The sequence below is a fragment of the Corapipo altera genome, unplaced genomic scaffold (assembly GCF_003945725.1).
Source record: "Corapipo altera isolate COAL_440 unplaced genomic scaffold, ASM394572v1 267, whole genome shotgun sequence".
In the NCBI taxonomy this organism is placed as follows: Eukaryota; Metazoa; Chordata; class Aves; order Passeriformes; family Pipridae; genus Corapipo; species Corapipo altera.
This window is the reverse complement of record NW_020884970.1, coordinates 820,532-838,039: the sequence shown is the minus strand read 5'-3', so window position 1 is coordinate 838,039 and position 17,508 is coordinate 820,532. Positions and strand designations below refer to the sequence as shown.

The 17,508-nt window shown below is 44.4% G+C and overlaps 1 protein-coding gene across 5 annotated transcripts in view; it reads right to left on the bottom strand.

Annotated features, from left to right (window-relative positions):
* TSNARE1 (t-SNARE domain containing 1) overlaps positions 1 to 17,508 on the bottom strand; it is a 473,885-nt gene that overhangs the window by 365,577 nt on the left and 90,800 nt on the right. For 4 of the 5 annotated variants that reach the window (XM_027665127.1, XM_027665131.1, XM_027665128.1 and 1 more), the window contains one exon: positions 1,344 to 1,466. In XM_027665127.1, the coding sequence (XP_027520928.1) occupies positions 1,344 to 1,428 (85 nt within the window). In that variant the 5' untranslated portion in view covers positions 1,429 to 1,466. Of the gene's footprint in view, positions 1 to 1,343; positions 1,467 to 14,726; positions 14,840 to 17,508 lie in introns of those variants that run through there. The other variant, XM_027665130.1, reaches the window with a different exon arrangement.

Here is a 17,508-nt window from a genome sequence, read left to right as displayed (position 1 = left end):
AACAAAGAAATGTTTCCCAAAGAACATTTGCAACCCTCAAAACATGAAAACCAAGTCAGGCTGCATCAATGAATGGCACAGCTGAAACCAAAGGCCGGTGAAGAGAGGGGTGATGTTCTTTTCCCTGGTGCAAAATGATAACAGAGCCCTTGGCCATGTTACAAGATCCCCTTTCCTGATGCTTCTGCAAAGGTCTCAACTCCGAGTTGTGTCCACATTGTAGGCCCTGCAGCCTCATCCCCCAGTGCAAGTGAGGCCCAGGACCAAAATTAAATGAAGGATGTGTCCTAGTTAACAAGACTTGTGAAAGACAGACTAGATTAACCCAAATCACCCCTACAGCAATTGTCCATCTGGACTGGGGTCTGGTGAACATCTGGGCAGCTGCAGAGGTGGTTTTTTTACCTCCCTGTGCTGCTCAGAATTGGGCAGGGTGAGACCCACCTTCCACCTCCAGCCTCACGCCAACAGGGACAACCTCAGCACTACCCAAGTTCTGGCAAAGGATGCCTCCTACAACCTGCCCATATCAGGAGTGGGACAGAGTCGACACCTTCAACACACAAAATCAGGAGGTTCTAACCATTAGTTGTGCTTCCAATAATGGCAGTTACACAATGAATTTGCTTTTATGAGGAGCAGGTTTGCCTTGGGGACCCTTTCAGATACACAGGTTGGCACCGGGGTGCTTTTTCCTTTCTGCTTCACCATTTCTTGAGTCCTCTGGGGCAAGGAGGGGACAGGTAAGGAGAGTACATCTGGTCTCTGCTTAAAAACATGCCACAAGGAAAGAATCCATAGCCATTTGCAAGCCACTGTTTATGGTTTCAGCATTTCCAGAGGAAGGTTTTGCCCCTGTTGTTGCCACATCCAAGCACGTTTTCCAGGTTCAAGCAGCCTCCACTCCACAGCACTCGAGTTATTGTCTGGGGGAGCACAGCCCACTGCATTTTGTACATCTCCCCATCTACTTCCACCATCATTGCACTGCCAACCAGTCCCAGATCAACCATTCAGACCAACTTATTGCAACAGTGATGGGGAGATGAGGACAGACACGAGCAGGTCTAGAGAATATTCCATATTTCTCCTTTCAGTCCCCCCAAATTCCTCCAAAATCCTCATTAGTTGCAGCCTCAAACCCTGAGAACGGTAACACGTTGGGCCTCGTCACATAAATCAAACTCAAAAAGTTTGGTTTCCACCTCCAAAAATCATTGTCAGAAGTGACCCCTGGTGAGAGTTTGGTATTTACACACCAGCCACACTGAACCTGAGCAGTGAAAACTTCACTCCTTAGGGAGTCAGGGAGAATAAATTACAGCAAGGGATCGATACTTTACCGAGAGGTTGATAGCCTTGTCTCGAAGGGCCTCCAAATGGGTTCCTGCTCCCAAATCCACTCCCATCAATGGATCCATAAGACATTTTCTAGATAGTGATGGATGTGAGATTACACTTCAAATCTAAAAAAAAGAGAAAAAGACAGACACAGTCGTGTTAAAAGCCAGTTAAACCACAGTAGTCAAAGAAAACAAGAGGACTAAAAGGACAAATAAAAGATACAGGGCAATCTCCAAACTCCAGGATGTCCACCTGCAAAAAATTAAAAGCACTAAAATCCAGGTCTTCTGGGCTACAAACGATCTTGGGGACAAACAAGTAATTTCACCTCCCTGTGTCTTATTTTCTCCATTGGTAAAGGGCAACTTTTAATTCCTCGCTGCTCACAAAATGCTTTGAGATCCTGAGCTGGTGGGAAAGACTAAGAACTCAATCAAAAACCAGGTAATGTTGTCTTCTGGAACATTACCAGTACACATCTGGCTGGGAGTCCATCCATCACACTGCAGTCTTGATGAGCTCTCAAAAGAGACAGTTTGTTGCTATATCATAAGCTCCTGGGCTTCCAATAAAAATACTGGAGCCAGAGTTATTTTTTCCTTGCTGGTTAAAAATAAAAAAATATTAAAATTAAAAAAAACTGCAAAGCCTAAGGTAGCAGCAGCAGGATGAAATCAAAGCAGCACTGCCAGAGGAAGACTCCTTCATCCCCCTTCCCACCTTCCCATCCACAATGTTTTACCAAGGTCACAGAAAGCCTCCAGCATATCAACGGTGTCCCAAGAACTTTGGTAGGAAAAATAGCTCAACTCTAAGGCATGGAGATGATGATGGAAAATGCTACAGGACCAAACCCAGCTACTACTTTCTTACACCAAGGCTATGAAAAAAAGACCAACCCAAAAACAGAGTACCACCAAAAAAAAGGTAAAAGACAGTGTGGCCTTCTGGGAGAGTCCCATGGAGAGGACACACTGGTGTGAGATGACTCGGAATACCACCTGCCCCTCATGCCCTTCACGTAGGGGGTTGTTCTGACATATAAATATCATTTTTTGACTGAAGGACAAACAAAATAACTCAGTCAACAAACCACCCTCTCCAACAATCATTGCAGCACCTTTAGCACGATGGCAGAATCACAGAATGGTTTAGGTTGGCAGGGACATTTAAAGGTCACATCATCCAATCCTACTGACATGGACAGGGGCACCTTCCACTAGATCGGGTTGCTCAGAGCCCCATACTTCCAGGCATGTGGCATCTACCACCTCTCTGGGCAACCTGTGCCAGTGTTTCACCACACTCACCATAAAAAAAATTCCTCATTATATCTACTCTGTGTCTAATCTCTTTTAGTTTAAAACCATGACTCATTACAGGCCCTGCTAAAAAGTCTGTTCTCATCTTTCCTGTAGGTCCCATTTAAGTATTGAAAGGCCACAATAAGGTCTCCCCAGAGCCTTCTCTTCTCCAGGGCTGAACAACCCCAGCTCTCCCAGCCTGTCTGCGCAGCTTAGGTGCTCCATCTCTCTGATCCTTTTTGTGGCCTCCCCTGGTCCTGCTCCAATAGATCCATGTATTTCTTGCACTGATAGAGATGTTGAGGTGGAAAGCTGAGTGCCATGAGCTGCAAAGTTTTGTTCTGGGCTTGGATATTCAAACTACTCATCTCCTGGATGAGTCACTTTTCCTCTGACATGCAAAAAGCTGGGAATGGCCTCCAGTTCCTATGACACATGACCACGTGTGGCATGATGTTTTCATGTATGGATTGATAAATACCTCAGGAAAAGGCTAAAGTCTCTTTTGGGATGCACTGGCAGAGCTGTGTACTTGCAACCATTCCTTAGGTTTGTCCTTCAGGGAAAGCAGAGTACCAGAAATTCCCAGTTCTGCATGGTACTGGGAACAATCTAATGGCCTCAGGCACCTGTTGTACTCCATTCTCCTTTTTCTTTCAGAGCTTCAAAACCAAGCAAAGAATCACTGCTGAGATTCGCCAGACAGGGAAACTCTTGGACTAAAAGGAATCACTCACCATCCTGCCTTAATTGGGCCAGACACATGAATAAGGATGAAAAAGCAACCACCTTGAGACAGCAAGGGGTGGGAGCCAAATCCATAAAAAGTGGAGAAAATCCAGAGTCCAGCTTCCCCCCCCCGCATCAGTGTATCATGTTCTCACATAATTGGCATCTGAGGCTGCTGCAGGTGCCCCCAGGCATTCCCTCATTTTAGGGAAACAGCCTTGAGCCCAAACTTATGGAAGCCAAACCTGTGAGAGCCCAAGCAGCCAGAGAGAGAAGGAGAAGTGCTTTTGTGTGTGCACTCAGGAGACAGAAAGTGGGGCCAACAAGAGGAACCAAACAGCAAACTTGTAAACCAAGGGTTTGCAAGACACTCAACAACACAATCATCATGTCAACCCTGTAAAACTGTAACACTTTAAGCTCCATGGAAATATACTCTACAAGTTTTCTCTCTCCCAGGAGACCTTAGAGCAACTTCCAGGACCTAAAGAGGGTCTGAAAGAGACGTGGAGAGGGACTTTTTAGCAGGGATTGGAGTGATAGAACAAAGGGTGATAGCTTAAAAGTGACAGAGGGGAGGTTTAGTTCAGGTTTTTGGAAGAAATTCTGTATTCACAGGGCAGTGAGTCACTGGCACGGTTATCCCAGAGAAGTTGTGGCTGTCCCATCCCTGGAAGTGTTATTAAAAAAGTAAAACTCAGCTCTTGCCTCATGCAAAGTTTGTAACAACTTTTGTTTAAGCTGTTCAGACAAGAAGATGTCAATGGTTTTAAACTGAAAGAGAGCAGGTTTAGACGAGCAATTAGGAAGAAATTCTTTCCTAGGAGGGTGGGGAGGCCCTGGTACAGGTTGCCCAGAGAAGCTGTGGCTGCCCCATCCCTGGAAGTGTTCAAGGCCAGGTTGGATGGGGCTCTGAGAAACCTGGGCTAGTGGAAGGTGTCCCTGCCCATGGCAGGGAGGTGGAACTAGAGGGTCTTTAAGATACTCTCCAGCTCAAATCATTCCATGATTCTATGATATTGTGATGAAAATTCTTCATGGAAACCACAAAACAACACAAGAAACATTGGAAGATTCATTTGGGGAGTGGTGACTGCAGTGGACTGGGAACAAACCTCACCTCTCCCAGATTTCATCACAAAATGCAACCCAAGACCCAGCAAAACTCTTACCTGTGAAAATATGGGCACATGGAAGACAGTCAAAAGAAAGCTTTTAGGCAGGGAAAAGGAATTATCTTTTTATTTTTACCTCCCATCGTGGCTACAGTTTAAATCCTCTGTAAGCAGAGATGTGGGGCAACCAAACAGCCTTAAAACAGCCTCTGTACAGAGGTTCATCCTGGTCCACCCTTTCTCTTTAGAGATAAGCAAGTGGAAGCATTTGCTGACACGACTTCCTCAGGACACAACAACAAACATGGAGTGAAAGTCTACACCATGTTGTAAAATTACTTGATTACAACTGGGCAAGTGTTGCTTTGGCAAACAGTGAATGTGTCTATTTTTTCTCCAACAGAGTGGAAACGGGAGGGGATAGAGGGAGGGCTTTTGGAGCACTCCAAATGTTTCATGTTGATTTACCCTTTTCAGAGTATGTTTCCATTTTAAAGCCTTTTCTCCTTGTAATGGAGGAAAAATAGAAAGAATTGAAAATGAAATATTTTGTTTTAGCTTAACCAACCTTTTTAGCATCAACCACCTCCCACCCCATCCTACTAAGCTATTGAAATATCCCTTATTCACACAGCTCAGGAGTCACATTTTTACCCCACAGTAATATATTTACAGGAAAATCTAAGAGCAGATCTAAATGCCTTTAATTTGATTGGCAATAAAAGCATTTCCCTCCCCATTCCCATGGCACTTCCCAAGGCTTTTGTCTACTGCTCCTCAGGGAGACTTGTCCAATTTACTGTGAAGGCAGTTTGTACAAATTGGAACAAGCATTTCCTAACATACTAAACACAGGAAAAAAAATAAAGAAAAAGAAGAGAAAAAAAGGAAAAAAAAGAAGAAAAAAAGATTTTATCACAGTTTTATCCTCATCACCTAAAATACAAATGAAGAAACAACCACAGCCAAGCCAGATTAAAAGGACATCCATCCTACCAGAGGCATGAATTTGTATTTTAACAACATGCAACTACTTCTTGCTTGGTATGTCCTGTAGAAGTCAATCATGCCATGAATAAAATAGGATGTAGCAACTCAAGGAAAGGGTTGGTCCATGTTTCTTGGATTGGGAAGGAAATTGGCAGGTAAAACCAAGCAGGCAAAAAAACAAGTAGGCAAAACTATATAAGAGTTCTACACCCATCAGTCTCCATTTAGAGTCACTCAGATGGGCAGCATGAGTAGTGGTAGGAATGAAAGGTGAGGTTTCAGCATGGAATAAATATTATTATTATTATTATTGTTATTATTGTTATTGTTATTGTTATTGTTATTGTTATTATTATTATTATTATTATTATTATTATTATTATTATATCAATTATTAAACTGTTCTTATCTCAACCCATGGACTTTCTCACTTTTACCCTTCCAATTCTTTTCCATCATCCTGTTGGGGGAGGTGAGGAGATTTGTGGTGCTTAGTTCCCAGCTGGAGTTAAACCACAGCAGCACTTCAGACAAGTCATATGTTTTTAAAGCGGAGTTGGACTGAGAAGGACGTGAGTACACTGGAAAGAAATGGAAAAGGAGGACAGACATGGACATATTGGAGCGAATCCAGAGAAGGGCCACGAAGATGATTGAGGGATGGGAACATCTGGTTTATGAAGAGAGGCTGAGGGAGCTGGGACTGTTCAGTCTGCAGAAGAGAAGGATGTGTGTGGGGGTGGTATTCAGGTGTATAAATATCTGATGGAAAGAAGTAAATATGACGGAGTCAGACTCTTCTTGGTGGTGCTCAGTGACAGGACAAGAGCCAATGGATTGAAACATAGGAAATTCCACTTCAAAAGCTTAAAAAAGAAGCTGATTTTTGGGGGGATTTGGAGTGGCTTTTGTGCTTGTTTTGTGGTTTGTTCCTTTTTTTATGGTGAGGGTAGTCAAACATCAGCACAGGCTGCACAGAGAGGTTGTGGAGTCCCCGTCCTTATTCAAGCCCTGACTGAACATGGGCCTGAGTAACCTGGTCCAGGTGCCCCTGCTCTGAGGAGTGGGGTTGGACAAGATGAACTCCTGAGGTTCTTTCTCACCTCTGGGATTCTATGATTTTCCTCCTCTGATGCCTGAAGCAACCTGAGCACCATTCATGGCCCTCTTGGCTGACTGTGAGACAATTACTCTGACTATTTACTAATATCTAATCTACACCTGCTCCCTTTCAGTTTAAAGCCATTAAATGCTCCCAGTGGCCTGCTGTCATAACCAAAGAATGACCTGAGTGTGGTCCGCAGAGCTCTGCTCTCTCCATTTGTATTTTGAGCAGCGAGCTTGGTGATGGAACTGGGATGAGCCTCATCACACACATACAGGACATCAGACAGGGAGGTTACACAACAGCTCCAGCCTTCAAAACAATCCTACCAAACCACAAGTGATGTTCAACAAAGAAAATAAGACACTGCACAATTCAGGCCAACTGCAGGAACCTGAATTCAGTGGCAGTACAAACAGAGAATGGGAACTGCTGGCCAGTGCTGCAGAGAAGGATGGAAAGATGCCCTGGACTTCAGGCTGAGCAGGAATCTGCAGTGACGTTTCCTGTAACAGTGGAAGGCATCATCAGGGGATGTATAAATAGGATTACAATCTTTTGAACAAGGAAAGCAAACCTTTTGCTTGACCCCACACTGCAGAGTCCTCAGCTGTAGGCAACAAGCTCCAGCAAAGACTTTGTCAGAGGTTGAAGAGAGTCTAGAGGGAACTTGGAGAATGACAACAGGTCAAGAGAATGTAACCTGATAGGAGAGATTGAGTAAAAGAGGTTGCTTTTCCTATAGAAGACTGATGGGAAAACTTGAGCCTTCAAATCTGTGTAAAGGTTTCTGAAAATAAAAAGGAGGGAAATATTCTTTTCATTCCTGTTGGACAAGACATGGGAATAGCTCTAAACTGAAGCTGGAAAAATGAACTGAGACATTTGGAGAGCCTAAGAGGAAGGACAGAGCACCTTTGGGAACAGGAAAAAAGGAGAAAGGTCTTTTTACACCTGGAGGTGATAAGACTGGCCAACACTTCTTGGAGTCAATACTGGGTCCAGTCCTGTTTAACATCTTCACTAACCTGTCCTCTATCAGTTTGGAGCCATTCCCTCTTGTCCTGTCACTCCATGTTCTCATCAAAAGTCCCTCTCCTGCTTTCTTGGAGCCCCTTTAGGCACTGGAAAGGGTTCTAAGGTCTCCGTGGAGACTTCACCAGGATGAACAACCCCAGCTCTCTCAGTCTGTCTCCAGAGCAGAGGGGCTCCAGCTCTCAGATCATCTTTGTGGCCTCCTCTGCACTCACTCCAGCACTTCCACATCCTTCCTAAGTTGGGGTCCCCAGAGCTGGATGCAGTGCTCCAGTCGGGGTCTCACCAGAGTGGAACAAAGGGGCAGAATCCCTTCCCTTGACCTGTTGCTGCTGCTTTTGATGCAGCCCAGGACACGTTTGGCTTTCTGGGCTGCCAGTGCACCTTGCTGGGTCATGCTGAGCTTCTCATCAACTAACACTCCCAAGTCCTTCTCCTCAGGGCTGCTCTCCACCCATTCTCTGCCAGGCCTGTGCTTGTGCACGTATTTTATTCCCAGTTCTATCACCACCCTGCTGATGGAGAAATGCCCTCACTGAGGGCTTCAGAAGTGATTTAGTTATGGTGACACCTCCACTTCTGGATAACCAACTTGAGATAGATTTTTCTGAGGCTTTTCACACAGATAAAATCCTTTTACCAACCAGCCTGACCTTCCTCATAAAGAAAGAGTAGATCAGTTCACATAAATCGTCTTTACCCATCAACCTCTGCAGCCTCTGCTCAGACCAGGTCACCTCTTTCTACAAGAGCCTCTCTGAGGCTCCAGTTACTGAAGGATCAGCCCCAGCCACTCAGTAAGAAGAGCTGTGTCTTCTCAACTCTTCAACTTTGCTGTTTGATCTCTTTTTTGCCTCTTAACCTTCTCTCAGATGGACTAAACAGATTGACCTCCTTTCATTTCTCATTAGGAGACTTGTTTACACATGGACCACAAGGGAGAATACTCAGCATTTTCTTGCTTTCCATACAGAGGCCTCCATTTCATGGATGAAATGAATATATGGATAAAATGGATAAAAATGGATAGAGAGATACAGATCTCTCCTGTTGGCAGAGTACAACAGATCAAAGAACAGTTTGGGTTGGAAGGCACCTTTAAAGATCAACTAACACAGCCCCGCTGCAATAGGCAGGGACATCTTCAACCAGGACTAACTTGGTTAATATAAAAGTTTTTTGAGGGCATGAGAGAAAAGGCCATATTTGCAAAGCCTTCTGCTCCCAGAGTTGACTGTCACTGGTGTCACAGACGTGCTGCTTTTTAGCTTATCTTCTCTGGGTTTTTTGTAATTATCAAAACCAAAACTCAATAAACCTTTATGCTGTTCACCTGGAAAAAATGCCTCCTGCTTGTTTCTCAGAGAACCTGAATTCATGAACAAGCCCTGCTGTTGAATCACTTTTGTTTTGTTTTGTTGGGATAATTGCACAAATCCCCAAGTGGCTCATAACAGGGCTGTCAGAGGTCAGTCAGAATAGCTGGAGGGGATGACTTTCTTCTTTTTCACTCTGTGCTTCGAGGCAATTTATTCCCTTCTGGATCTTTTGTGATGTTTGTAATATTAACATCATGTTCTGGGGTGGCTTTGGGCAGGCAAGGTGAGGAAAGCAGTGCAAGGAGCTGAAGAAATGACTGGCAGGGGAGTGGTCTGGGAGCGATGTCCTGCATGGAGCAGGACTGGGGGTGCAGCAATACAGCTGCTTCCTCCCACTTTGCCTCCTAATTAAGCTTTAAAAGTGATGGAAGGTCCTTGGAGAGTGAAATCATCCCTGTCCCCACAGCCCGAGGACCTCACTGTCTAGCCTGGGTTGACAAGACACAAAATACGACAACAAAAACAACAACAAAACACTGGGGTATCATATCTATTATCAGACCTTGTACAAACAGAACAGACTTCCAGAAGCTTCGAGAGACACTTATGTAGCACTTGACTGGCTTGACGTCACTTGGGACTGTAAAAAACCTGACTCAACACCCTGAACCTGCTCCTGTCTCCCCTCCTCCAGCTGAAGCACCACAGAGCAGAACGCCCACGGCCTGAGGGCACCGTGGAGTAGGTGCAAAGGAAAACCAGCACAGATTATCCCACAAATGAGCTGTTTCTGCTCTTCTTGACGTCTGCTAAGAAACAACGAGGAAAAAAAAGCCTTGTTTGAGGAACGAAGCATCTGAGTGCTTTCCAATGGATTTAGTTTTCTTTCCCGCCGTATAGCTGCCATTAGAGATGTCTCTAGGAGCAGAGCATCTTGTCCTGGGAACAGATACCATCAGAATAGGCTGAAAAGTCAGAGACAACAAGACAAGACATCGGTGACATTTTATGGAGATACACACCAAGCCACAAATAGAGACAGTGGGTTCACTGTGCTCCTAATTGCAATGACACTGAGAGCTCTGGCTGTTCTCAGCACATTTGATTGCAGCCTTTGCCTAATCTCAGTCTTCAACAAGATCAGCAACACTATGCAAAGTCAACAGGAACAGTTTCTGCCTCACCCTTTCTTTCATCAGCCAGTCATTCCCAAGTTTTGCAGCCAGCAGCACTCACCAGGCACACCAGACCCTTTCCTGCCCATCAAAAGGCACCTCCACCCCCACCAAGCTCATGATGTCTCCACCTAAGGTCTCCTATTGATATCAGAGGACTTCAGATCGGATGGGCTGACATGCAACAGAGAGAAGGAAACCATAAGCACCAGAAGTGGGAAGGAATGGATGCCTGCAAGTCATCTGTATCCATTTCCCACTGCACAGATGTCAGACACAAAGAACAGAGGTAAGGATAGCAATCTGGAAGCTGCTTGGGCTCCTTTCATGTCAGTCCCACCTGCCACTTCAATACACAGGCTCTTCTTCCACATCAACCTGACTGCACATCTTCTCAAAAGAGAACAGAAAGCAGCCTTCAAATCCTGCTCTGTGGCACCAGAGACAGGTTGCCCTCAGGCAAATGCCAAGAAGAAGGGCTGGATGTATTTTGTTTAGCTTGAGAACCTCAGATTCATAGACCCTCCCCCCATTTAAGCTGTATGAACTTCTGAGAGCAAAACTACCTGCTGGAAAAAGTTTTTCAGCAAAAGGATCACAGACACCATGGAAAGATGGATGCCTTCCATCTTCAAAGCACGAGGCAGCACACACTGAAACACTGGCCCAGAGCAGCAGCAGAGTGTGATAAATGACAGAGTGATTGTACAAACAAGGTCAGCCCTCAGGACCCAAATGTCTTTACACCTGGAAAAGCAATCAGGCTTTCCTGATACTGAGGAATTTAAATCAAGAGAAAAGAAGGAGACAGTCTTTGGGAGACCAAAGTTGTTTTGGGAGTCAGCGGACGCCGAGCTGGATGTCGCGTTTCCCACTGTTCCAGACTAAACGGGTGGCAGCGCTTGGATGACTTAGTGCCAGGTCACTGTTAGCTCATCTTGATCAAGATATGATGTCACCCTTCCTATTTTTTAAACTGACATGAATATCATGGGTAAACAACATTTCTTCTGGGTCCTGCAGGGGATGATGATCTAGATGATGTCTAGATGATCCAAGCAGCTTCCAACCCTAAACTGCCTGAGTACAAATGCTCCAAAACTGTGTTGCTTCTAACCCACCAAGGGTTTTCTTTCTATTTTTAACCTGCATTGCCACCTTCTATTTGCTGTTTTGTGCCCTGTTGTCTACTTTTTGTGAACCTTGCATGTAGAACAGTCCTAATCTATCCATATGCTCGACAAACATAGGAGTATTACATATTTCAGTGAACAGTAAAATTAAATTTCCAGTCAGTTCAGAACCCAGGTTTCATCTGCCTTTTCACTGCTTACAAAAGATGAATATTAATGTCTATTTGCTGCAAGAAAAACCAGGGAGGAGGGACTCAGGAAAGAGGGAACTGGTGTCTAGTTTGCTACTCTGACGTTCGAGTAAACTTATTAATTATAAAAGATATACACGCACGAATGGACAAAGACCAACTGCAACACACCAGGTCAGCTTAACAAAATGAGAAATGGCATTTATAAATTTATATTGGATTTCAACAGAATAGTGAAAAATTAATCTGAGGACGGCAACAAATTTTGAATCCACAGGAACACCTTGATAGACAGAGCTGAAATGCCGTGGGGGTAGCACATGCAGGGCAAAATGGTGAATTAATAAAGTAATAGATCCCTAAATCCCAGGATCCTACTCCCCTATAACCAAACATGGCTTGTTTCCTATGTACCACTTCCCAAAGTAGAAATGTTGCTATTAAATGCTTACAATCAGAATATATATCAGCCTAAGGTCTCATCTGCACCAGTGTTCACCACATGTTAAATAAACCTTGCAGAAGGATAAATGAGAAGCAGTGTGGTCTGGTGAAGACACAGTACACAGTGGGAAATAAAGAATCTACTTCTACATTTGGTTGTGATCTGTTAAAAAACAGAAAACAACTTGATATTTCCATTTCAGGTTTCCTACCAAGACCACGGGAGATGATGGAAGTCAGAGAAGCACAGTGTAAATCAAGTCAACAGATATAGAACCATGGAACCATTAAGATTGGAAAAGACTTCTAAGATCGAGTCCAACCGTTAACACAACACCACCGTGTTCACAGCCACCAAATCCCCAAGTGCCACATCCACACACCTCTTGAACACTTCCAGGGATGGCAATTCCACCACTTCCATGGGCAGCCTGTTCCAATGCCCGACCACTCTTTCAGTGAAGAAATTTTTCCTGATATCCAATCTAAACCTCCTCCAGTGGCACTTGAGGCCATTTCCTCTCATCCTGAATGTGGAGGCTGTGGAAACGGCTGTGGAGAGGAGGGAATTAAAAAACTATCACATTGGCCATAGGATGGACAGTGGTCTTCAAAGCCTAATGTCCAGGAAAGAAAAAGATGGAAGGAAGGGCTGTGTGTTCTTCTTGGTGTTCTCTTAAAATTGTTTTGTTTCATTAGGGGTTTTCTGAGATTTTTGGGGGTTGACTTGTTTTGGTTTTTTGTGGGTTTTTTTTTGTTTGGTTGGTTTGGTTTGGTTTTTGGTGTTTGGTGTTTGGTTTTTGATTTGTCAGGTTGTTGGTTTTTTTAACTGGGAACTAAAAGAAAACCAATGAGATGCTGTGCAGCAGTTTGCAAGTTTCTTTCCAGTCAGCGGTCAACATCCAGGAAGGTAAAATGAAACGTGTTTAAAAAAAAATCAAATGTCAGTGAACATCAGACAAACAGTGGCTTGGGACATCCCCACAGTGCCATGGAAGCAAAAGACACCTTTGAAAAGACAGAATCACAGAGTCAATCAAGTTGGAAAAGACCTCTAAGAATACTGAATGCAACTATTAACTGAACACAGTGGAAAACAGAAAGAAGGAGTCACAAGCCCACACAATCAAGGTGAGAACTGGATATATCTCCAAATATTTCAGGGATATGGAGAGGAGAAAATAGTCAACACAATCCTGAGCAGAGACTAACTGGAACGTGGGCATGGGGACAACTACTATGCAACCACAGCCTAACTATGAAATCATTAGTCACAGAATTATTAAGGTTGGGAAAGACCTCCAAGATCATCCAGCACAACCTGTGACCGACCCCCAACTTGTCACCAGGGTCAGAGCACTGAGTGCCACATCCAGTCATTCCTTGAACACCTCCTGGGATGGGGACTCCACCACCTCCCTGGGCAGCCCTTTCCAAGGCCTGATAGCCCTTTCAGTGAGGAAATTATTCCTGATGTCCAACTTTAACCTCTCCTGGTCCAGTTTGAGGCCATTTCCTCTTGTCCTGTTGCAAGTGCCCTGGGAGAAGAGACCAAAACCCACCTGGCTACAACCTCCCTTCAGAGAATTGTAGAGAGTGAGAAAGTCCCCCTTGAGCCTCCTTTTCTCCAGACTGAGCCCCCCCAGCTCCCTCAGCCTCTTCTCATAGACCCTCTAGACCCTTCACCAGCTTTAGTGCCCTTCTCTGGACACACTCCAGCACCTCAATGTCCTTGTCTTCCCCCAAGAATAACCTCTAAGAAAGGTCAAAAAACCACTGTGGTCACATGTATTTATACACCCCCGCAAAACCTGCTAAGAATACTGCATCCAAACAAGCCCTCATTGCTTTTTCTTCTTTATACCAATTCTGTAGCTTGTGAAGAGGTGAGGAGAGTCAGCCTGTAGCCTCTGCTGACAAGAGCCCTTCTGACATTTCTCTCCCTTACTCTGCCCATTGTGTTTTTACAGTTACTCCACCTACATCTCCTCACACAAGACTACAAAAGATTTCTGAACAATGGTCATGCTGGGAGATGAAGGAAAACCACATTGCAAAAAAATCCATGTGCTCCAACAATGAGAAAATGCAGAAGGATCCTCAGGATTGCACTGGGTTCTGTGGCCACCCACCATGAATCACAGCCCAGAGTCAGCAGTGGATGGGAGCCAATTTTCCTGCCAAATTAAAGTGAATTTGCTAAAAAACCTCCGTTGAACCTGTACTGGGCCACTGTGCATATTTGAGGAAAAACAACCATTGTCAATTTTCCAACTCATTCACTTTTGCCAAGACCCCTCACCGATGGAGAACACGGTTGATCCCTTAATTCTTTGAAGTGGTTTTTAAATATCCCATCAATCTGCTGTTTACAGAAGGACTTTCTGCCTGTGTCTTTAAACCACAACACAATCTCCCTGAGGTAGGAGGAAGGGTGGACACCTAGACTGGCTGTACTTCAACTTCCCCCCTCCTCAAATAAATGAAAAAATAAATGGTTTTTAAAGCAAAGGATGCCCCACAGTGGGAGTAAAATCACAGGCAGGCAAGGAATTGCTGGTATTGTTTGTAACAAGGCAACAGGATGAAAATTAAGCAACATGGACTGAAGAACAAGTAATTGAGATGTTTTTGACCACAGACACTCACCAGAGGGATGCAGCAGAAAAACACAGCAACAAATTTGCCCAAATCCTAGGAAAACACAACTAACAACCACCCTCATCTGCCAGGGAGGGGAGGCTCTCCACGATGGAGTGAAGCCTCCTGGCACAACTCCTGCCTTCAGCAGAGTAGGGCAGGCAAGTGCAGGATTAGCATAGCAGAAGAAAAGAGATTTCACCTCGTTTGAAGGCTCTCAGGCAAGGATGACAAGACAGAGCACACGAAGCATCTGGATGTGTAAATATGTGCTGTCAAAGGAGCTTCTCTTCTCCAGACCAGCTCCACTCACAAAGCAGTGACAGCTCACAGCATGAGGCAGCTTGGGGAGTGCTAAACTCATCCCCTTCCCATCCTTCTTTCACCCTGAGGACAAATATTTTGGGGTATCCACAAAGTCATACGGGTCAGGTCTGCTCTGCCACAGCCCCTAATCAGTTATGAGGAGACCATAAAAAGCCCTATTTCAGCTCATTTCCCAGCTTTGTTCACATTGCAGGGCTCCTCCTTCCTGCTGATAAGCTCCTGTAGCACATGATGGCACCAAAGGGAACCAACTGCAAACATCAAGGAGAAAAAGCGAAAAAGCGGCTTCTCTTCAGCGCGTGACTCATGCGAGAAGAACTCCAAGCCCTGAAGGAGCCAAAGCAAACCAGCTGACTGGCAAACCCTGCACAGGAGGGGAAAATTGCCCTTAAAAACACAGACTGCATTTTTTTTTTGCTGTCATATTTTTTAGGCAATTATCCATATATAAGACCCTGGTGAAGGCAGGACACACAGTGGGGGATGTAAAGGTCCAAATGTAAGTGCCAAGTGCCATCTCAGGTGCCCTGTGAGGTGTGTGTGGGGCTGGCAGACCTGTCTGCTGATCCACAGCCTTCTGGGCTGGCAGAAGAGTGGGAATCATCTCCAAATTAAGGCACCTAAATCACAGAATTTTTTGGGCTGGAAAGACCTTTAAGATCATTGAGTTCAACCATTAACCCAGCACTGACAAGCCCATCAATAAACCATGTCCCCAAGTGCCACGTCTACATGTCTTTTAAATCCCTCCTGGGATGGTGACTTCACCACTGCCCTGGGAAACCTGTTCCAGTGCTTGACAACTCTTTCAGTGAAGAAATTTTCTCTGATATCCAATCTAAACATCCCCTGGCACAACTTGAGGGCATTTTCCTATCACATGTTGCTTGGAAGAAGAGACTGACATTCACTTCTCAGTGTCTGCAAAAGGTGCCTGAGCATCTGCAGCTACTGGGAGAGACTTAAGTCAGTACAGTCAGTGAAGGCTGGAGAGCAAGCCAAAATACACAGGAGGTGCCCATTTTTCAGGAGAGAGGGAGTGGAGAAGAGGGCAGCTCCTGGAAAGCATAAACATAACACAGATGAAAAAGAAACCCTTAAAATTTACTTTTAAATTTATCATTATCACCACTCTTTTCCATGATTTACCTTTAAATTTATCATTATCACCACTCTTTTCCATGATTTATCTCATTCTGCCACTTTCTTCCTAATGCAGTAGAAGAACTAAACAGGTGAGGTCATGTCAGATAGGGAAAAGAATATTGGAGTGGTGGAAAAGCCCATAAAGTAACACCCTGTGAATTCCCGAGTCACCTGGAAAAGGCAAAACATCCCTTCTTTTTCCAGTGCACGAACTGAGGTGTAAGGAAGCAAATCCAGGAGACAGGAATGAAAAAAGGAGATACTCCTCCATGCAAAGACTAAGTAAGCAAGAACTTCATTCCATGGGCTGTTGTGCATTCTGAAATCTTACACGGGCTTAAAAATGCAACAGGCCTGTGAAAAGAAGAAGGAAAAAAAAAAGGAAGAATAAAAATACATTGTGTGGGATTAAATGTACCACCTCTGACTGAAGAAACTTGGGAAAACACACTGGGAGAAGCCCTGTCTGCCCTGTTCTCATGCTCTTCACAAACCAGCCACAACTAATCACGTAACAGGACTAATTTTGGTTCATTTTGCACAGACACGTCTCTGTCCTGACCCAGTTTATCTCTTCACATGACAATTCCAGAAGGAAATCCTTCAGCATAAATGCAGAACTGGACAGTTCAAGAGCTGCCAGGGCACTTGAAATTCGCCTCTTCTGGTCAGCTGCTGTGTCTTGCCTCTTTCCATGACCATGATGACTGTGCCCTCCACTCAATCCCAGTAACTTGGACTTACAAACAAGGTTAGACACAACCCCAAGGGCCATATTTGAAGACAACCAGATCTCCATGACCCAACGGTGAAGTGAAAGGAGAAAGGAGAAGGCAAGAGCATCACCAGAGGCCTGTCACGTACCAAGGGTTCACAGTTGAGCTTCCTTTTGTATTCAGGAAGGCTCAAAGCTAAATCCATCAGTGCATTTATGAAGGTAAACACTCTCTGGAGACTAAAGTCAGGAACAGGCTCAAGGAACTAACAGGTGCCAAGTTCACACCTGATGAGGGGGGTGAAAAAGATGCCTCTGTGTTGTGCTTCATTTTACTGCTTTTAACAAAAATACTGTAATTATGTTGTGTAATTACATCCCTATAAGGGACAAATGTGAATTAAGGTGGTTATGAGGTATAAAAATAGTTAGGTCCCAGTAGGGTGAGGGAAGAGACAGACCCTGTTCTGCTGTATCTGCTTTCAGCCAGGGATGGTGATTCCCACAGCACTTCCATCCCACTGGTGTTCCCATTACACCATTCCACAGAGCTGCAATATTGAGTAGAAATACAGACGCCCACACAGGATTGTTTTTTTTTTTTATTCTCTATCCAAGCCTTTCTAATCTCACTGGTACAGTTTTTTTATTGTTTGGTGGGTGTTTTTAGTGACTTGACCCTATGTAAACGATAGGATCCACATTTGAGAATTGTTTCCTCTTGCTCTTTTCAGCCAGACAGCCAGGTTTTTAACTTCTTTTTTTTTTTTTTTTTTTTTTTTTTTTTTTTTTTTTT